The 22,164-nt window shown below is 43.4% G+C and overlaps 1 protein-coding gene across 1 annotated transcript in view; it reads right to left on the bottom strand.

Moving 5' to 3' along the window:
- The window catches only part of LOC127426570 (anoctamin-8-like), a 36,295-nt gene that overhangs the window by 3,033 nt on the left and 11,098 nt on the right, over positions 1–22,164 (bottom strand). The window contains exons 3-16 of the mRNA XM_051673461.1: positions 18,751–18,883; positions 17,566–17,704; positions 17,257–17,353; positions 16,860–16,976; positions 16,480–16,607; positions 15,362–15,523; positions 15,074–15,226; positions 13,762–13,888; positions 12,853–12,908; positions 11,564–11,638; positions 8,502–9,239; positions 749–940; positions 526–657; positions 195–305 (exon numbers count right to left, since the gene is read on the bottom strand). Coding sequence (XP_051529421.1) covers positions 195–305; positions 526–657; positions 749–940; positions 8,502–9,239; positions 11,564–11,638; positions 12,853–12,908; positions 13,762–13,888; positions 15,074–15,226; positions 15,362–15,523; positions 16,480–16,607; positions 16,860–16,976; positions 17,257–17,353; positions 17,566–17,704; positions 18,751–18,883 — 2,360 coding nt within the window. The remainder of the gene's footprint in view (positions 1–194; positions 306–525; positions 658–748; positions 941–8,501; positions 9,240–11,563; positions 11,639–12,852; positions 12,909–13,761; positions 13,889–15,073; positions 15,227–15,361; positions 15,524–16,479; positions 16,608–16,859; positions 16,977–17,256; positions 17,354–17,565; positions 17,705–18,750; positions 18,884–22,164) is intronic.

Here is a 22,164-nt window from a genome sequence, read left to right on the forward strand (position 1 = left end):
TTAGTTTTACTTACCTTTGAAGGGTTTGAATGTGCACCCACTCAATTACCAGCCCTGATCCTGAACCACTACTGTAGGTCACATTTATGTACAGTATATAGCATATACCGTATTTAGGCCATCAAGGATCACTCTAGGATATGGAATTTAATGCTTAGGGGAGTACAATGCCCCAGGATTGAATGGGGTATTACCTTAAATGCCTGTTTGCGCTGAAACTCCAGTTTGGCCATTTCCTCTCCCACCCAACTGGGTATGTCTGGTATTGCCACATGAATGATATACTTCAGTAGTACTGCAAAGTGCTGGTCAGGGGAGCACACAGAGAAAGAAGAATAGAAATCAAAGTCAAAGTTACTTAATTGTAATTTCCCTACTCCTATTTAGTGGGGAAAAAAGGGAATACAGTTTCTCCTGATGCCACAGTGAAGGACATATTTTTATAGTATAGTATAGGTTTATAGGAAGGTCTGTGTTAGAAACGGTTTGTTATGTGCTTAAATGTGTGTGTGTGTTTGTGTGTACCTCTAGGATGACAATGGAGATAATGGCCATCTCAGGACTAAGCCAGGGAAACAGTCTCTGTAGCTGCCCACACTGACCAATCAGATAGCAGTTAACTATGATGGCAATCAGACCCATGGCTTCCATCACTGTCTGTGCAATGACATAGCATTTTTATACAACTTACATAAACAATAGCATAAAATTATCAAAAATTTGTCCTCCGTGCTCAGCGTAGTCTAACCTGCCATTGTCCGATGCTCCCCACCCTCAGGCCAAATGGTCTTTGCAGGCTGGTGCACAGTTTAAAAGCATCACTCCGGATCTCGATGATGTTGTTGATGAGGGCACACATGGCGGCCAATGGGAAGGCAGAGGAGAAGAGCACTACATATCCAAACTGGACAAACATCTCCTGGTAGTCTTGAAATGTGTCCTGGAAAGCAGTGTAGGGACTGAGTTTTCGAAACTTTGGAATTAAACTACAGTATGTCAGTCTGATTAGGCTGTTTGACTGCAGGCGGTAGAATTAGTTCACTCAAAAAAATTTTCTCATCATTTACTCACTCTTATGCCATCTCAAACTCGTATGACTTTCTTTCTTCTGCAGAACACAATTGAAGTTTGAGACGACATAATGGTGAGTAAATAATGAGAGAATTATAATTTTTGGGTGAACTATTCCTTTTTTAATATTACGACAATGTACGTAAACAGAGATTTTATGAGACAGAAATCATGTCTACATTTATTTCAATTCTTTATTTAACTAGATTATTTATAATTTCTAAAGAAAATGTGCAAAAAGGATGGTTGCCAGGGCATTGCTGTGTAGCTGCTTAGTATTGTTTTTTTTCACCACTTTGTTATGCTGTAAGATTGCTATGTTGTTCAGGGTGGTTGTTAGGGTGTTACTTACTGGCCCATGTCAAAAGAGCACTTCAAAGTCTCTATTTATACTGTCATTTTTTTTTTTTTTACTCACATCTGACACAGATCGGATATTGTTTCACACGTGCAAACACAAAAAAAACACTTGAGATCAGGTTTTCTTGCAACCTATCTGAGCAACTTCCGAATGTGGTTTTAAATCAGATAAATATCCGATATCTGGACATCTGACCTACGTCTAAACACTCATATCCGTATTTCTGACATTAAAATATGCTGAAACTGAATTTTCATTTATATCTGTGCATGTATAACAATGTTTTTCTGGAGATATAGGATGTCAAGCAATTGTAAAATGTCAAGCAATGAGACATTTTTAAACTTGAAAGGAAATTAGCATAAATCAATATACAAACGGGTTAAAGCTCCATAGGTCTATCAGAAATTTTGAAGATATGCTCAAGGCTGATTGTGTGCACACATATTTTAACATAATGAGGAGAACATCAATTATCCATAACCACACGTACAGGAACATTCTGAATAGATGTACACTGTATGGAGCATGCACATTTATTTTTGTAATAAAGGCTTAACCAGTTTAATTCACAAGTTCACTGGTTCATACAGTCCTAAGAACATTAAGGTAAACATATTTTTTGGCATGCTGTCCATATTAAAGGAGGGGCTCGAGCACAGGACTAACCCCCCTGGACTATCTGACTAAAGCAAGAAACAGAAAGACAATACTGAAATAATAACTGGTATAGGCGTTATAAAATGCTGAAAATGGGTAGGTGGAGGGATGCCGGATGAATTATCACTGGTGCGAGGGAAGCAGTTGCTTATCCATCCTTGGGATTTGATTGGAAGGCCTAAATGAAGAAGCTCCTCCTGAACTTATGTTTGGAACATTTAATTACCTTTATTAATGTAGACAGACAGCGGGCTCTGTTGTGCAATCATTACTTGGTAGCGCTCAGGCTGGTGAATGAATGCATGCATGTGAAATTCTAATGTGTAAATCGTCTTCCTTGTGAGTCGTATTCTCCTTTGAAGAATTAAAGGAATATTCCGGGTTCATTACATGTTAAGCTCAATCGACAGCATTTGTCGCATAATGTTGATTACCACAAAAAATATTTTCGTCTCATCCGTCCTTTTCTTTAAAAAAAGGAAAAATCAAGGTTACATTGAGGCACTTACAACGGAAGTGAATGGGGCCACATTTTTGGAGAGTTTAAAGGCAGAAATGTGAAGCTTATAGTTTTATAAATGCTTACATTCATTTTTCTGTTAAAACTCATGTATTATTTTGTGGCAGCGGGGGCGTGGTCGAGCATCCGTCCGGAGAGAGAGAAAGTGGTAAGGGCGCTTGTACCTGAGCTAGATTACGTGTAACACTTGTCTCTAATTCCAGTGAGCATGGGGAAAGCGGCATATAAGCAGCCACACCACCAGCAGAGAGGGTGAGAGAGTCTGGCACAAAGAAGGCCACGGTGCTCCTGAAGCTGAAGCTGTTACGTTTAACCTGTTATGTTTATGAAGCTGATGTGTTTAAGTGACTACGTGTTTATGAAGCTGATGTGTTAAATGCCTACGTGCCTGTGAAGCTGATGAGTTTGTGAAGTTATATATAGTGGCCTATTAAAAGTCCTACCTGAGCCAGGAAAAACCTGCTTCCCGTGTTCTCCTTCCCGCCTTTTGTGAAGCTGTTCTACACTGGTGCCGAAACCCGGGATCATTGAGGTATGCCCCATGGAGCCCTCCCAGTTGGCCGAGATCCTGTCTACATCAGAACCACCAACTCTTGGTTCAACGCGAGGCTTTGGGCACAGCTAAAATGGTGAGGGTGAAGTGTGTGCATGGGGATATTCACAACTACCCTGTGGTGACCCTTGTTATTAAATTTCGGGGAACAAAACATACAGTGGAGGCTGCGGTTAGTTCCCGCCTCACCCATCCACTGATTTTGGGGACTAATTGGCCTGAATTTAGAAATGAATTAAAGGGAATATGCGCGGATGGGTCCTGCACGAAAGCAATAAGATGTGAGATGTGCGATGCTCTGGCAGGGGAGGCGGAGCCAGGGCCGTCTTCGTCTGCTCCACGTCAGGATGACGTGAGGGGGGGAGAGGCTGCAGCCCCTCCCGTCTCGGGGGATTTCCCGAAGGGGATTTCCCTTTGGAGCAGTCACGAGATGAAACCCTCAAGCACGCCTTTGACCAAGTGAGAGTGATCGATGGTCAACAACTCCAGCCGGGTGTCGCCTTTTCATATCCTTATTTTGCAATTATAAATGAGCGGTAGTATAGAGTGAAGCAGGATGCTCAAACAAAGGAAGATACAACCCAGCTCTTAATACCGTGGAGCCGTCGGGAAATGGTGTTCCAGGCGGCTCATTATAATCCCATGGCGGGTCATCTAGGGGTAAGGAAAACACTGAACTGCCTAATAGCCCGTTTTTATTGGTCGGGTATTGACGGCGATGTCCACAGGTGGTGTGCGGCATGCCGCGAATGCCAGCTGGTGAATCCACCGGCCACCCCAAAAGCGCCATTGCACCCTCTTCCGCTGATCAAGGTCCCCTTCGAGAGAATTGGAATGGACCTCGTCGGGCCATTAGAGCGGTCAGCACGCGGACATAGTTTTGTATTGGTCCTAGTGGACTATGCAACGCGATATCCGGAAGCAGTGCCTCTGCGCAACATCTCAGCACACAGTGTTGCAGAGGCACTCTTCAAAATAACCTCCCGGGTGGGGATTCCGAAAGAAATCCTCACCGATCAGGGCACAACCTTTATGTCACGAACACTACGCAAGCTTTACGAATGATTGGGCATTAAATCAATCCGTTTACCATCCACAAACAGATGGCCTGGTGGAGTGATTTAATAAAACTCATAAAAATATGATCCGTAAGTGCACGAGGATGCTAGAAATCGGGACAAATGGCTCGATCCCCTGTTATTCACAGTACGAGAGGTCCCGCAAGTCTCCACGGGATTTTCTCCGTTCGAGCTGCTATATGGGCAGCGCCCACGCGGCATGCTTGATGTTATGCGCAAAGCTTGGGAGGAGGGACCTTCAAACAGTAAGAAAGAAATTCAATACATTCTTGATCTTAGAGCAAAACTCCACACTTTGGGGCAACTAACACAGGAGAATTTGCTCCAAGCTCAAGAACGACAGAGCCGAATGTACGACAGGGGAACGTGGCTGCGGGAATTTGCACCGGGAGATAAGGTACTCGTATTACTTCCCACATCGAGCTCCAAATTACTCGCCAAGTGGCAAGGACCCTTTGAGGTCACACGACGAGTGGGGGATCTCGATTATGAGGTAAAGCGAATCGATAGAGGGGGCGCACGTCAAATATATCACCTCAACCTCCTGAAATTGTGGAGAGAGGCAGTCCCTGTGACATTGGCTACGGTAGTCCCAGAGAGAGCGGAGCTCGGGCCAGAGGTGAATACAAAACACAATCATTTCACCCCGGTCACTTGCCGGGTCATACGAACCTCATACAGCACCACATCGAGACCGAGCCGGGGGTGGTGGTACGTAGCCATCCCTACCGACTGCCTGAGCACAAAAAGAAAATTGTCCAGGAAGAATTGGATGCAATGCTCAATATGGGGGTAATAGAGGAATCCCACAGCGATTGGTCCAGCCCGGTCATTCTAGTTCTTAAGAGTGACGGGTCTGTACGGTTCTGTGTGGATTATAGAAAAGTCAACGCGGTGTCTAAATTTGACGCATACCCAATGCCTCATGTTGATGAGTTGCTTGATCAGTTGGATTTGACAAAGGGTTATTGGCAGATCCCCTTGACACCAATTTCCCGTGAAAAAACAGCCTTCTCAACGCCGTTTGGATTACATAAATTTGTGATGCTTCCGTTCGGTTTGTTTGGAGCCCCGGCTACGTTTCAGCGTCTCATGGACCGAATCCTCAGACCGCACTCGGCTTACGCCGCTGCCTACTTAGATGACATTATCATTTACAGCAATGATTGGCAGTGGCATATGCAGCATCTGAGGGCGGTTCTGAGATCGCTGAGATGTGCGGGACTCACAGCAAACCCCAAGAAGTGCGTGATTGGGCGGGTGGAGGTACGGTATCTGGGGTTCCACTTGGGCCACGGGTAGATGTGCCCCCAAATTGCCAAGACTGCAGCGATTGCGTCCTGCCCGAGGCCCAAGACCAAAAAGGGGGTGAGACAGTTCCTGGGGCTGGCTGGCTATTATAGGAGATTCGTGCCTAATTATTCGGATGTCACCAGCCCGCTGACTGATCTCACTAAAAAGGGAGCTCCAGACCCGGTCCAGTGGACGGAGCAGTGTCAACAGGCATTTAAGCAAGTTAAAGCTTTTACATTCACCCGATTTCTCTCTCCCTTTTGTCTTGCAGACGGACGCTTCAGACAGAGGGCTGGGGGCCGTACTCTCACAGGTGTTGGAGGGAGAGGAGCGCCCGGTGCTGTACATTAGCCACAAGCTCTCACTGAGGGATACTAAGCACAGCACTGTAGATACCCATTGGTATCTGGCTCTTCAGCCATTTAAGTTCAAGGTGGTCCACAGACCGGGAGCGCAGATGGCTGTCGCCGACTTCCTTTCCAGAAATGGGGGGGGAGTGGTACTTTATGTGGCAGCAGGGGCATGGTCGAGTGTCCGTCCGGAGAGAGAGAAAGCGGTAAGGACGCTTGCACCTGAGCTAGATTACGTGTAACACCTGTCTCTAATTCCAGTGAGCATGGGGAGAGCGGCATATAAGCAGCCACACCACCAGCAGAGAGGGTGAGAGAGTCTGGCACAAAGAAGGCCACGGTGCTCCTGAAGCTGAAGCTGTTACGTTTAACCTGTTATGTTTATGAAGCTGATGTGTTTAAGTGACTACGTGTTTATGAAGCTGATGTGTTAAATGCCTATGTGCCTGTGAAGCTGATGAGTTTGTGAAGTTGTAAAGCACTGAAGTGGCCTATTAAAAGTCCTACCTGAGCCAGGAAAAACCTGCTTCCCTGTGTTCTCCTTTCCGCCTGTTGTGAAGCTGTTCTACATATTTGAGCTGTAAAGTTAAATTAAATTTAAGTTGTTTACATTTTTACAGTCGTTTTAGGGTTTGTTGACATTACAACATCAAAGGTTAGTAAGCGATTATATCACACTAAAATCATGTATACTGTTTATGTCTTGTGGCTATACTTTTGAAACAGTGAGTATTTTAACATTTACGGATTGGTCCCATTCACTTTCATTGTAAGTGCCTCACTGGAACCAAGTTTTTCCTTTTTTTAAAGTTGCATTCAGTAATTTGGGACTAATTTAAAAAGTTGTACTCATTAACAAATGAATTGTATTTTTGTGAAGAGTGATCTGAATGATGTACACTCACATGAGATGAAGACTGCACTCATAATAGTTTTCTATAAAAGTGTTTTTATTATACATGGTACGGGTCACCCCCTTCAATGTGTTTCGCCATTTTGAAATGACATGGTCTGCTGTGTTTCACTAAACATCGAAGAAGAAAATCCTCAAGCTCATTGGCTGCCACCTATGTAGATACCCTTGGCTATGCTTAGCGCAGTGTTGTTTGGTGATGCGAAAAGCAAAAATAACACAATGGAACATGCTTATTATTGTGCTTTAGAAGCAGAGACAACAGGAGATTCAGTAGCTGTACTGCCGAAGAAGCGAAAAAGGTCAGAAGCAAGAAGACAGAAACATTGGTACGGCATACACAAGGTGGAAAGATTTGATGACAGAGAAAAACATGGATAGTGATGCTGATGTTCCTTCTTTTTTGTTGGACAGGTAAAACATTATTACTTGTTTAGACCACTCTCTAAAATAGTATCAGTGGAATTTACAGAAAACTCACAATTTTCCCTTGAACTTTTTAAAATAACGTATGATTGGTTGCTTGGAAACAAAACGAGTTCTTCAAATACAGTATTCATGGACATGCTAAATTTGATCAGCAAAAGCAATTCTAATCTTCCCTTTACCTTGACATTCTGTATCACAGGACAGTTGAGGTTTATTTCATGCTAAGCAGTTCTCTGATAATGTGAAATGTGGACAGTCTCCAAAGATTATTGATATGAGGGACAATAATAATCTGTCCTTAACTATAGAAGTCTGTTCACTTGAATTCTGACGTTTGTTTTTAGGCAAAGCAATTATATTATAGTAGTAATAAATAACTTTAGAAATGACCTCAAACTCCGACATTTTCCAGATGCAAATGATATTCCAGAGTAGGCGGGGGCAGCAGAGACGATCATGCTCATCCACATCAATAGATGGCAGTACAGCGTCTAACACCACTGTCACATCGGTACTTAAAGTACACGAAGAAGAGCAATGCTAATGCTAGCTAGAGAACTACTGAATGCCCCTTTAAAGAAAAGGCAAGTCAAAATTAATTTTTGTGGTAATCAATATTGTGCCACAAAAGCTGTCGATTGAGCTTAACTTGTATTGAACCCGGAATGTTTCTTTAATTGTAAGCAGTTCTTTTGATGTTATTTCTAAGAGCAATGACATGTAAATAATGGCATGTTTGTTGCTGTTCACGTTAAACACTTATTAGGACTACTACTAAAACAACACTTAATAGTGCTGACTGACACCCTGATGTGTCTTGGCAGGTAATTAATATAAACACAGTTGGATATATTTTAATTAAATGTAAACAGGCAAGACAAATAATTGGATATGGTCAAAAGATTGCATTTGTGCAGTAAGCCTTGCAGTGTAAATGCAGCCTATGATAATCTTAGATTTGTCTTGGGTCACTTATCAACTGTAAGTCTATGGGATTTGTTCAACCTGTTTTGTCATCTGCTAGGTGGAAATTTTAAGTCTGATTGCTAACAGAAACAATAACACATCTCTCCTCCTCAACATGCCACATATTTTTTGGACTCATTTATTTCTGTAACTCAGCCAGTGCAGGAAGAGTTAAACACCAAAGTTGTTAAAGTTTGTTCTAAGTATAAGCAATAACAGTAAATATGTTGACTTAGCAAACATGTTTGTAATGTTGTTTTGTTTGTAGTTTGTGTCAGATGCGAGTAATACATGATGCCTTCTGACCTGGTATGTTTGCATGCAGCTCTCGATCTCGGCCTGCGTGAGCGTAGAGGCGTCTTGCTCCTCAGGCGGATCCATCCACGAATCTCTCTTCGTCTTAATATCGGCCCTATCCAAGCTCTGCCCGCTTTTCCTGAGCCTGACTGATGTGCTGCTTTCAACCCCCATCAGCAGCGGCTCCGCTGCAAGTTCCTTCATTTCTGAGAGGCCGTTCTCATCATCATCATCGCACATCTCAAAAACCGAGGCAGGATCCATGCCACGCTCCACCATGGTAGGGCTCCCTTCTTCCATGAAGCTATCGTCCACTGGACTGATGCAGCTTGCAGACTTGCGCTCTACCTTCTCAATGAAGCTTACCTTACGCAGCTTCAGCCCGCAGTCGATGAGGCTCTCTGATTCGGTATCTTCTTCGCTGTGTCTTTCCCCAGGCTCCTCCTCTGCGTCTTCATCTGGGACGCCACAGCCACCATTCAGACACTTGCGTTCTCGCCTTTCCTGTGGGATCTCCTCACCCATCTGTGGGCCCCGTAGACCTGACCCAGGCACAGTGGGGTCAGTGGGTGAGAACTGTGCTCGCCCTGCTGCGAGTCGCCCATACTTGAGCAGTGCTGAGACAAGCAGCTCCCACACAGCCCGCAGCGTGAGCTCGCCCAGCCTGTGGCGCTCAGCCAGATAGGGTTGCAGGACTTCTTTCATGTTCTGCACAAACTGCCGGATAATCAGCAGCGTGGCCAGCATCTAAAGGAACAGGAACACAGTATGTTACCACAGGGTTTTCAGGGTTTCCACTCCTTTCAAGGCATATAGATTCCAGGACATTTTATGTGATCAACACCTGAACATTTAAGAATTACATGCGAGAGGACATGCTGTATTGTGGTTTTTGGAATAGCTGGTTATCACCGCCAACCCAATAACCACAATACAGCACAACTTTGAGTGAGTTATTGCTTTTGTGCAACCCTACTATTTACTTGCAAGTTTTTTTTTTTTATAATATTTGAAAAGCAATGGTTTTGTAATGTTTTGGATTTTGAGTCCATCACTATACAATCATATTTTTGATTTTTGGGAAATGTCCCAAAAATCAGACATATGACTGGTTGTGAAATATCCCGTCTCCAGCTGAAATAGTTATTTTGATTGGTTCTGCCACTAAATCAGACTTGCCTGTCCATGCTCCATGTGCATATAAAGTTTTATTATAATTTTATAATAAACATTTTTCAAGGACAACTAATTATTTTCCAGGACATTTAGGTAATTGTAGCATTTCCCATGACTTTTTCATGACTGGAAATCTGCTTTACAAAAATCCAGGTCTCCAATCCAGATTTTTTCACAATTCGTGGGAACCCTGGTTATATCTTATCAACTGGCACAAATCTTCCTTTTAACTTTTGGCATAACATCTGGTCCACTTTGTAGCTTATTCTTGCCAACAACAACCCAATTAGACAGGGACAGACTATTTGATCGTCATGTGACCAATCAGAGCTTGTTTGGTTTTCCGAGCCATTTAGGGCTGTACAAATCTGATCAGACTACAATAAAAGACCAGAAAAAATCATTCATATAATGATGCCACACTCACTGATTTGACCAAAAATAACTAAAATCGGCCATAAATGTGTGTGTACACTTTGATCAGAATTTCTGTGATTATTTCAGAGTTTGCTGTTTTGCCTGTGGAAATCTAGTTTACTATTATGATTATATTATTACTGTTTTATGCTTGATACCACAAACCTTGCAAACTTTGGCAAGTCCAGTGATTAGTTTTGTCAAAAAAGTATTCACAGAATCTTGGTGTTCTATCTGTCCACCTGTTCATCTGTGCATCCATCCATGTCTCTACCTTCCCACACATGTAGCCATCAACATGATCTCACCCTCTGGCCCAGTAGACCTTTTCACAGATTGTGATGATGCGTTTCTGCCTTATTTAGCAGCGTAAATCTCGCAATTGTTTTTGTATTATAAATCTTTTAAATATTGAGTGTAAATTTATAACATTATGCTCTGTGTTATTTTACCTTGGAATTAGTTTTAAAAAACAAATGACCACAGCTGCGAGGAGAATTCGATAACATCTGCTGAGAGAGTGACAGTAAATTGGCATCTTCTCCTATTTTACTGTCTTAATCCACCACTCTCTATTTTTTTCCTCTTCTGGAAAGTCATTAAAATGTAAGAGTGGATTTTTTCTTTTGGTCTTGTAGCAAACGGGTATGTGAAAATAATATTTGCTGTGATCTCCCATTCACTCCCAATCACCGCTGTCGAAGTTTACCCTGCAAACGTTTACTTCCACGTTCCAAAATCCTGAGTGTGAAAAAGGTCTATTGGCTAGAATGCACCGCATTTACAGACTGATCTCACAGTGAAATCAGAAACAGTTGGTTGACTTTTCTTTAGCCAAAATCGGTCTGCGCTTACCAAAATTCGAAACACTGCCCATAGTGGCCAAAAGGGTTAGTGTTGTTGGGCGTATGTGCACATGTGAGCTCCATTTTCCGGGTGAAAAGTTTCCGAAGGGGCGCCAGAAGCGAGTTGTTTTCAGCTGTATAGGATGTAATACAGTGAAGACGAATGCATGCTTTATAAACTGGACCCCCCAACCCAAACCCCAAACCTGACCATCAGTGGAGTGAAAATGTAATGTTACAGGGGAAAAAAATGCAACCTCTGCATCGCAATCATCACTGATTATGTAAACGCGATTACATCCTGGTTTCAAGAGGGATCCGAAACCAGGTCTCGCATGCTGCTGATGCAACACGGATCCGGTCGCGCCACAAGGGAAGGTAAAAAACACGCTTAAGCCTATGCAAAAAATTTTATGGGAAAAAGCGCTTGCGAGTGAGTCGGCATTATGTGTCCGATCCTAGGGTACTGGAACTCTCGGAGATAACATGCCGACTTCCCGTGTGATCACGCTGCCATGCATGTACAAAGGTTTCTTGCTAAATGTTCTCTTTTGTGTGATTTGTGTTTGTATGGTTTGTTTTTCAGAAAAAGAGTAGGGCTGATGTTCACCTGGTCCCGTCAGAGTCTCTTACCTCTTTCAAACGCTCCATGTCTTTGAGGTAGAATCCAATATAGAAAAGGCTGAGATAAGAATTTACAAACTGAAACTGTGAAAGAGAGACAATGATCATATCCTTCCAAAACAAAATAATGTGAAATAGCAAAATAGTGAAATTAACATTTCATTCACAATTCACAGACAACAGCAAAATAACAAACAATATTTTAAGAAAAAGAGTGTGCTAGATTTGAAACCCAGAAATTGTCTGGTGATTTTACATTGTAACTGCACATTCTAGATATCATATTGTGATGAGGAGGAGGGCGGGGCCGGGCCATGAGGACACATGCCTGGCTCTGAATCGGGCTAATCAGTCAAGAGGGGGATAAAGACAAGCTGGAGGCGCCATTTTGGGAGAGAGCCATATGCGGCCACTGTGTGAGTGTGTGTGTGTGTGTCTATATGTTTGTGTTTAAGTTGACGAGTTCATTTATGTTATTAAAACTTACATTGACTGTTCAGCCGGTTGCCGTTCCTCCTTACCCACCTTACCCCATTAAATTGGTGCTGAAACCCGGGAAGGAGGAGGGATGCACTGTCGCGGAGTCCTCGCCACTGCCATCTGCCAGGGGAGCAGCCGCAGCCGTGGCCGTCTGCCTGGGGACAGATAGAGTCGCTGCCGTCCGCCAAAAGTCGGAGGAACCGCTGTCATCCGCCGAGAAAGGGGAGGAGCCGTTCCGTCCACCAGGGGTTGGAGGACTCGCTGCTGTCCGCCAGGGGAGAAGCGAGCTGTTGTCTGCCAGAGGTTGGAGGAGTGGCTGAGGACCAGGCGACGGTGTGTCCGGGGACCGGCGAGCCAGTTTTCTCTCTCTCTCTGTCGCTCCGCCTGGCTCTTTCCCTCTCCCCTCTCCCTCCCCTCGTCTCTCCCAAGACTCCAGAAAGGCAGGGAAGACCTGCCGGCAGACACAGCCGGAAAGGCAACACACACCTCCAGGAAGGGCGGGGAGGGGAGTATGTCATGCTGGGGGTTTCCCCGGCCTGAGTCGGGCGATGGAGGAGTGTGACAAGGAGGAGGGCGGGGGCTGAATCGGGCTAATCAACCGAGAGTGGGATAAAGACGAGCCGGAGGCAACAGTTTGGGAGAGAGAAAGCCACATGCGGCCACTGTGTGTGCCTATGTGTTTGTGTTTAAGTTGATTTAAGTTAATTTATGATATTAAAATTTACGTTGACTGTTTAGCCGGTTCCCACCTCCTCCTTACCCACTTTACCCCATTAAACATATGCTCCAAAATGTGTAATATTTTAAACAGTACTTACAAGGACCATTTTGATGATGAGATTTTTCTCATAGGCACTCTGGAGTCTGTAGTTTTCTGTGGGAAACAGAAGTTAAAGAACTAAGTATTCGCCTCACTGAGGTCTGAAATCAACACAGTGTTAATCTGCTTTCTTCAATCCTGCATTTGACTTCCAGAGCACTAATTTCTGAAAGGTTAAGTCCAACATCCTTTTCAGCCCTCTTATCTTTCAGTATTGACATAATTTGAATTAAACTTCCTAAAATCCTTTATTCCCTTTACAATTGTTTTGCTGAATACAACTGAGCTCAAAGGTGCTCAAACAATTGTCTAGTGATGAATGTATGACAGTAAATTGACTCTGAGAGTTTCTCTGTCCGTCCGGGAGTGGGGCACCCATGAGCGTTTCTCTGTCTGGGCGAGAGTACCACCGTAACAGAAGAGCTGCCAGTACTCAAGAGTTGCTGCCAGTACTGTGACGTCATTTTGTTGTTGTTGCCGGTACTGCGTATCAGTGCGTACTGGCTAATTGGTTACACCACACTCTCTTTGATTCGAAAATTTTAAATATTACAAAAGTTCTAAAATTGTTTCACTTTTAATTTTATAAAGAAATAATAATAAAAGAGTATTTCAAACTACTTATGCCAACATTTCTTTCTTTCAGGAATTTCGGCTTTTAATGAGACTTTTTTTTTTTTTTTTGCTGTCTCCTGACATTTTTATTATAATCCCCCGAAAAAATATTTAAATGACTTTGAACATAGAAATTGAAAACATGTTAATCATAGTATTGGTGTATTCAAGTATTGTTTTGTGTGAATTGCATATTTATTGTACTTTTGAATAGCTTTATAGATCCTGACAAAACAAATTCATTGACCCAAACAACAGCCTTTCCTCCCTAGATATTATCTGATACACTCACCCATGTCGTTTAGCCAGCAGGCGATCTTTCTGTACACCTCATCACATGCTGTCACAGTAATGGCCAGCATTATTTTAGGGATAAATCTCGCCACTCGTGGAAGCTCCTTAATCCCCATCACAAATTCCTGCCAAACATCATTTCATTAGAGCTCACATCTCATGAACTACTCTACAAGTGTTTAGACTCAACAATACAGCAAATCCCTATTTAAAGGGATAAATATCACACATTTGTTTTCCCTGAAGTTCACTTATGATGTTAGTCAATGTTTTCTGCAGCAAAAACAATTTAGTCAAAATTCATTTTTTTGGGGGTCATTCTTACAATTTGGTACCTTTTGGGCTTTGAAACTTTTAATAAATGAAACATACTTTCACAAGTATCTTAATGTTTCATCCAACATTATCGAGATGTCTTACTGAATGTTCTAGTGCCCTGACATTGACCCCACTCTGCCATCTCCCATCAGATATTTTTGCATTAATTCAAATGTGTTTCCTCACATGTTGGAAGTGTTTCCTGTGGTGCAACTGATAGCATGTTGCATCAGCAGCTTCAGAGACACGGGTTCCGGTCCCATGGAAACCAGGAAGTAAACACGTCCATATAATCAATGATTAGATGTGAAGGAGAGTTTGAGTTCTGTGTTCTGAGTACTTGAATTCTTTAATTTCTTATGTTATGACCCCTTTAACTTTGTTATATGATGTGTATAACACTGTAAGACAGTACTAATTACAAAAGCATTGTAAAGGACGAGGCTTTTCTGAAAATTCCAACTTCACATTCCAAATGTATCTGTCAAGTAATCTGTGTTTTCAGATTGGCTACACCAAATATGAATACTGTAGGTATTTGAATGCACATGTTAAAAAAACTGTAATGTAGAAATCATTATCTATAACTTCCTCAATAAGGAAGTGTTGCTTGATTCATAACGGATGCCTGTTTTTGTTTTCCGGTCTCCAGTGTTTTCACTCGCAGAAGCGTATGTTCTTATTGAATAATGTAATTTTTATTGTATATAATTTGTAACAATTGTCCAAAACACAAAAACATGTGGCTCCAAAGTGCTGACACTACGTACTAAGTTATGTTGATATCATTAACTAATTCGAGTTATGACAGCCAACAACTGCACAAGTTAAGCCTGAAATCATTTTTACTCCAACTAACACTTAAACTGGTTATGGAGACCAGAACCAGAAAAAGTCCAGCGGCAATTAGAATCATCATGCTGCCGCCCAGTAGTTAGTCAGGAAAATTGTAGATATGGGTGTATATGTGTGTGTGAGAGTTAATAACTCACCTGAAGCTCAAAGCAGACAAGCATGGCCAGAAATACAAAGCTAAGGCATAATATACAGACAGGAAAGCTGACGAGCCATCTGAACACTCTCCTCCTCCACGGCGGGTAATAAAACTCTTCACAGCCTGTCACTGGACTGCACCGCTTTACACCCTGATCCAAATATTATGTGATGAAGAGAAAAAAAAATAAGAGAAAAATAGATTGAAATAGGCGAAATCTTTTATTTTTTAGAGATAAACAGATAAGGACCAATATTTCAGATGTATTTATAACACTTTACATTACCCTGAATTGAGGTCTTGGTTCCTCCAGTGACTCAGCTGGGGTGTCCAGTGTACCCCACTTATATGCGAGCTCCGCCCCTCTGCGTTTCCAGCGCTCCAGGAACAGTGTGGCCCACACCACATTAAAGAGAGCAAACACCACACAACAGATGTCCCTGCTGGTCTGAGAGGACAGTTGTAGGAATATCAATTAGTCAGATATATGGAATATGAGCAGTGGTAGACACAAATACAAAAACATATTCACATGTCTCTGAGGATTACATAACTGAGCTTCTGTAAAACAGCCTATAAAGTCATAGTTCACCAAAAAATAAGAACTCTATCATTATATACACACCCTCATATTGTTCCAAATCTGTGGTATTTTATTTCTTATGAGGAACACAAAATGGGTTACTTTGCAGAATTATCTTGCCCTCTGCCGTCGTGCTCAAATCTCATTTGCATTCAGGTACAGTACATTTAATATGGCACATTGATGACATTAGATATTATTGGTTCTCTCGTGTCTTAAACATGATGTGATGCATCTTGTCAAGAGGTTCGTCCTTAAAATGAAGCCCAAATCTGACCCATACCCTAGACCGCTCGCCCTGACCAGTACTCTCAGATTTGAAGTCTTAACCCGACTTGACCTGTACTGTTAGATTAACAGTTACATGAAGTCCTCTTTGCAGCCTGAACTTTTTCATTATGTCGAATCTTTGAACCACTTGCGCTGCAAACAAAGTAGATGAGGCGCAACGAGTGAAACAGAATGCAGGTTACTCGAGATGAATTAAAAAAAAAGTTATTTTTAACTTAACACCATGTCTAAACAAGGACCTGTGTGAGAAGCTGAAGAAACTGTCAAAGCAAGTCTGTCCAGCATATGTTTACATAGGAAAACAATTGAAACACTGTGCTGATGTGCACAAAAACAGGTTCGGTGTGAACAGCCCCTAACTCATCCATTCGCATGTCTGTAAGTGACAGTTTGTCGGGTTCAGGGTCATGATGACAATGAGGACAGAATTTGCATTTTTTATTGAACTATTCCTTTAGTCATTTATTATTTATTCATACACATTATTATTCCTAGAGTCATTCAGTAAGAATGCAGAGGTGGTTCAATACCTGATCTGATTCTGTAAGCATCCACAGTACAAAGCCAATAACAGCCGGATACAACATGGAGGTGGTGTAGAAACCCAGCCAGGCAAAGTACATGGCAATCTTTACACCAAAATAGTCACAAATATCATCTAACACAGAAAACAAAGGGAATACAGACAAATTTTGTTTTGAAAAGTAAAGATTGAACAACAACAAAAGTGCTAAAGACAACAGAGTGCTGAATTACAAAACACTGAAGAATGTTGAGCAAAGGAAGCTGGGTATCTAAAACTAGCCACTATAGCCAAATTACCTTTTGATCTTTTGCAAAACCAGGAAACACAACAAAATTAATAACAAAAGTAAACTTTAGTTTTGATAACCTTTTTATAACTACTAACCCAGTGGCTGTTTTTCGCACACCGCCTGCACCCATGACTTCATCAGCTGTCCCAGAATCCTTTGCTCATGAAGTGGGAAGAACTGCTGGATCACACCCCGCGCTCTCAGCTCAGGAACTGGAACATACACACACAGTGCACACTCACTAACACACACACAAAACATGAACAGGTATTCAAAACTTTGGTAAAACTTTTCCTTGTCCAGAAACGTTCACTACATGTGTCACAAGCAACATAAAAAGTCTCAGCCTGCTCAGTAAAACTCCATCCAGACAATGAAACACAAATATTGCACAGGTATGGATTACGCACTGTATACATACATAAAGGCCACTGGTACAGATCAGGCACACACTTCTCAGGGCTGTCAGGAAGTATAAAGAGAAGAACTCACTGATTGGCTGCCCTTCCAGAAAGTGGATATTGTGAAGAGCCTCGCCCTGTTTAGCTCTTAGATTGTCCAGCCAGTATTTTATTATACACTGACGTTCCTGTGATAATGGAAGGAACAGGGTTACATTTATTCATGTTAAATAAAAATAAAAAGTCAAGCACAGTGAAATGTCTCAATCCTTTGAGGAGAAAGATAGTTTTTTTTTAGATTTATGTTGACATACTACCCCAAATTTAAAAAAGATATTTTAGGTTATTTTAACAGTTACGCTGGCAAGTCAAATATCTGATGTACAGTACAGTGAAGGACCTGCGACGTGAAGAAACAGAGTTCACTCTCAATGTTTTCATAGATGTAGTCTTCCTCACAGGAGAAACTGCGAAAGCCAGCACCAAACTCCGGCTTCACAGCTTTCTGCAGTCCCATCTCCTCAGCTCCTCGTAAAAGACTGAAGGCACAACAAAAAATAAAACGGCCTTAATACCAAACTGAAGCTAGAGTCTAACCAACTGTGTAAAACACTAAACACAAAAGTGCATGATTCGAGTGTTCCAGAACATTCTCTCTGTGTATTTGGTAGCTGACATTGTCATGTACCCTGCAATGTGAAAAGCTATACTTAATCTGAAAATATTTTAAACAACATTTTTATAGTCATTTAGGACTAATTAAATTAATTTAAAAAAAGTAAAAACTTGTTTAAAATGGAGAAAAACTTAAAATGACAAGTTACAGCATCTAAAATATACACTTTCCTTATACTTTCATATAAAATCTTGATGTCCGTTGAAACAACGTAAGCCACTGTGATCGAGCCACTTTCATAGTGCTCATGAACGCTCAATGGACATCAAGATTTTCACTAAAAAATGACTTAAATTTTTTTTTGTTTCTCCCCAAAATCTAGCATATGTCATGCAAAAGACTTGAAATACAAAGCGGAAAACACATGGACTACTTTTATGATTCTTTTGGGTCCTTTATACAGCTTTAAAGTAAGGCACTATCCACTGCCACTGTGTTGAAAACAAGGACCGAGATATCCATTAAAACATCTCCTTTTGTTTTCAGCATAAGAAAGAGAGTCATACTGGTTTGAAATGACATGAGGCTACCAGTAAATTATGACAGAAATTTAATTTTTGGGTGAACTATTCCTTTAATGTAAAAAATAAAAAAGTTCACTTGAACTATCTGTTTCGTAAATTGCTGTGATGCAGTGAGGTCCTCAGCTTTCCAGGCATTCTTTTGAGAGCAATGTTTGAACATGGCAATAAACATCAAACTAGCATCTACTTAACTCTTCTGCGTTCTTTTAGAAAAATACACTCATTAACATGGTTTTAAAACACAGCCATATATCATACTTCAGGGCATTTACAGTTTCATGCAGAGTACACAGTGATAATTGCATAAACATCAGCTGAAGAAATCATTCACAAACAAAGAGGATAGACCACTCAGAAGCTCTACCCCTCCTGTTCCCTCTCTTACTTTTCATATGTGGCCGTGACGAAGAAGGCATACATTCTGGTGTGTTTGTGATGTCGGATCTGGATGATGAGTTCTGGGATGCCAAGCCGTATGTGGTTCAGAAGCCAGAGCAGCGTGTGGTCATCTGTGCTGTCTGCATGTATACAAATGTAAAAACTCCAATACTGCTATCCATTCTACACCATTACATATCTGTGGCAGCGGGGGTGTGGTCGAGCGTCCGTCCGGAGAGAGAGAGAGGTGGTAAGGCCACTTACACCTGAACTAGATTATGTCTAACACCTGTCTCTAATTCCAGTGAGCATGGGGAGAGCGGCTTATAAACGGCCACGCCACCAGCAGAGAGGCAGATAGAGAGTCTGGCACAAGGGAGCCTACAGTGCACGTGGAAGCTGATGTGTTTATGTTTGTGAAGCTAATGTGTTTATGTTTGTGAAGCTAATGAGTTTGAGTGCCTACGTGCCTCTGAGACTGTTGAGTTTGTGAAGATGTAAAGCATTGAAGTGGCCAAATTAAAGCCTTGCCTGAGTCTGGAAAAACCCGCTTCCCTGTGTCCTCCTTCCCTTCTGTTTGTGGAGTCCTTCACACTGGTGCCGAAACCCGGGATTGAAGTTGGAGGAAGTACGCACCATGGAGTCCTTGCAGTTGGCAGAGATCCTCCAGGCCCTCGCCGGCCTACACCAGTCCCACCAACAATCCCTGCTTGAGCTTCGCAAAGACCAAGATCGCTGGTTCTTCGAGATCCTATGAGCTCAAGCAGAGGACCAGCATGCGATCCGGAGCCTCCTCAGCCAGGAGAGAGCCCTGGCCACAACCCCGGACAACCACAGCCCCCTGCCCCCACCCACGCTCTTGAAGATGGGGGCGGAAGACAACCCCGAAGCCTTCCTCGATCTTTTCGAACGAACCATGGAGATCTGGGGCTGGCCGCGTGACCAGTGGGCGGCCAGGCTCTTCCCGTTGCTGTCCGGGGAAGCCCAGCTTGCTGCTCAACAACTGCCGGTGGATAACCTCCTGGCTGATGATGACCTGAAGAAGTCCATCCTGCAGCGGGTTGGCCGCAGTCCAGAGCAGTACCGCCAGCTCTTTCGATCTATAAACCTGGAGAGGACCGGCCACCCATTTGCTTTCTCCCAGTGGCTCCGAGACGCATGCCGGAAATGGCTGCTGGCGGGGGATCGCGATGTCGTGGGAGTGATCGACCAAGTGGTGCTGGAGCAGCAAATCCATTGACTGCCAAAAGGAACGGCGGAGTGGGTCCAGTGCCACTGCCCGGTGTCACTGGAGGAAGCTGTCTGACTGGCAGAGGACCATATGGCGGCGTACTCGAGGGCGGAAGAGCCCTCCTACTCTCTCTCCCCTCCCCCTGTGTGTTCCCCGTTCTCTTCCCCCTCCTCTCTTCCCTCTCACTCTGCTCTCTCTCCAGAGCACGTTCCTGCCCTGCAGAGGCAAGGAGCCCCACCACCGAGGCCAGTTCCCCATGCACGGGGGTTTGCACTGCCTCCAGCATCTACAGTGCCCCACCGCTCTCCCCCTCAGGTGGAAGTGTCCGCCGACGCAGGTGCGAGCATGGCGCCTGGGCCAGTCTGCTGGAGTTGCGGGGATCCGGGACACTTCCAGGATCAATGCCCTGTGATGGAGCTGGGGATGGTGGTCCAGATCCCCGACACTCTGCAGGCTGCCCCCGACCGGGCCGGAGCGTACCGGATACCGGTAAGTGTCAAGGGGGGTACTCACCAAGCATTGGTGGACACGGGTTGTAATCAAACACTATCCACAAATGCTTGGTTCAACATGAGGCTTTGGGCTTGGCTAAAATGGTGAGGGTGAAGTGTGTGCATGGGGATATTCACAACTATCCTGTGGTGACCCTTGTGATTAAATTCCGGGGAACAAAACATAGAATGGAGGCCGCGGTTGGTTCCCGCCTCACCCATCCGCTGATTTTGGGGACTAATTGTCCTGAATTTAGAAATGTATTAAAGGGAATATGCACGGATGGGTCCTGCACAAAAGCGATGAGAGGTGAAATATGCGATGCTCTGGCAGGGGAGGCGGAGCCGGGGCCATCCTCATCAGCTCCACGTCAAGATGACGTGAGTGGGGGAGAGGCTGTGGCCCCTCCCATCCTCAGGGGATTTCCCTTTGGAGCAGTCATGAGACGAAACCCTCAAGCATGCCTTCGACCAAGTGAGAGTGATCGATGGTCAACAGCTCCGGCCGGGTGTCGCATTTTCATATCCCTATTTCGCAGTTATAAACGAGCGGTTGTATAGAGTGATGCAGGACGCTCAAACAAAGGAAGATACAACCCAGCTCTTAATACCGCAGAGCCACTGGAAAATGGTGTTCCAGGTGGCTCATTATAATCCGATGGCGGGTCACTTAGGTGAAAGGAAAACACGGAACTGACTAATAGCCCGTTTTTATTGGCTGGGCATTGGCGGTGATGTTCGCAGGTGGTGTGCGGCATGCCGCAAATGTCAGCTGGTGAATCCACCAGCCACCCCAAAAGCGGCATTGCGCCCCCTTCCACTGATCGAGTTCCCCTTAGAGAGAATTGGCATGGACCTCGTCGGGCCATTAGAGTGGTCAGCACGTGGACATCTTTTTGTGTTAGTCCTAGTGGACTATGCAATGCGATATCCGGAAGCAGTGCCTCTACACAGCATCTCAGCTCGTAGTGTTGCGGAGGCACTCGTCATCATAATCTCCCGGGTGGGGATTCTGAAAGAAATCCTCACCGATCAGGGCACAACCTTTATGTCACGGACACTATGCGAGCTTCACAAATGTAAACACATTAGCTTCACAAACATAAACACATCAGCTTCCACGAGTACTGTAGGCTCCCTTGTGCCAGACTCTCTCTCTGCCTCACTGCTGGTGGCGTGGCCATTTATATGTCACTCTCCCCATGCTCACTGGAATTAGAGACAGATGTTAGATATGTTTTATAATGTAGATTATGTTATAATCTAGCTCAGGTGTAAGCGCCCTTACCGCTTTCTCTCTCTCTCCGGATGGATGCTCGACCACGCTCCCGCTGCCACAATCTCCATTTTGCAACATTATACAAGTATGCAGTCCAGCGTAAAAAGCATGATAAACAAAACATCTGTAAAATACAAGAAATATTATACATAATTGTGGAATCACAAAATAAATGGAATGCCTATGGGCGAGCACATGGCGAGTACTCTGCTAAGTTAGAGCGCAATCTGCATAACAGATCTGTATATTGTGTTGGAAGGTGATAGAGGAAATTTTCTTTTTCCTAGTACTTGCTGCCATTTTGTAGAATGAAATTTTTTTTTGCTGGGACATCAAACTCAGAGTCTGAATCATAGGCTTTCATAGATAGGATTAAAAAAATTAAATAAAAAATGTATGTACATCATAAGATTGAAAACA

The sequence above is a fragment of the Myxocyprinus asiaticus genome, chromosome 35 (genome assembly GCF_019703515.2).
Source record: "Myxocyprinus asiaticus isolate MX2 ecotype Aquarium Trade chromosome 35, UBuf_Myxa_2, whole genome shotgun sequence".
Lineage (NCBI taxonomy): Eukaryota > Metazoa > Chordata > Actinopteri > Cypriniformes > Catostomidae > Myxocyprinus > Myxocyprinus asiaticus.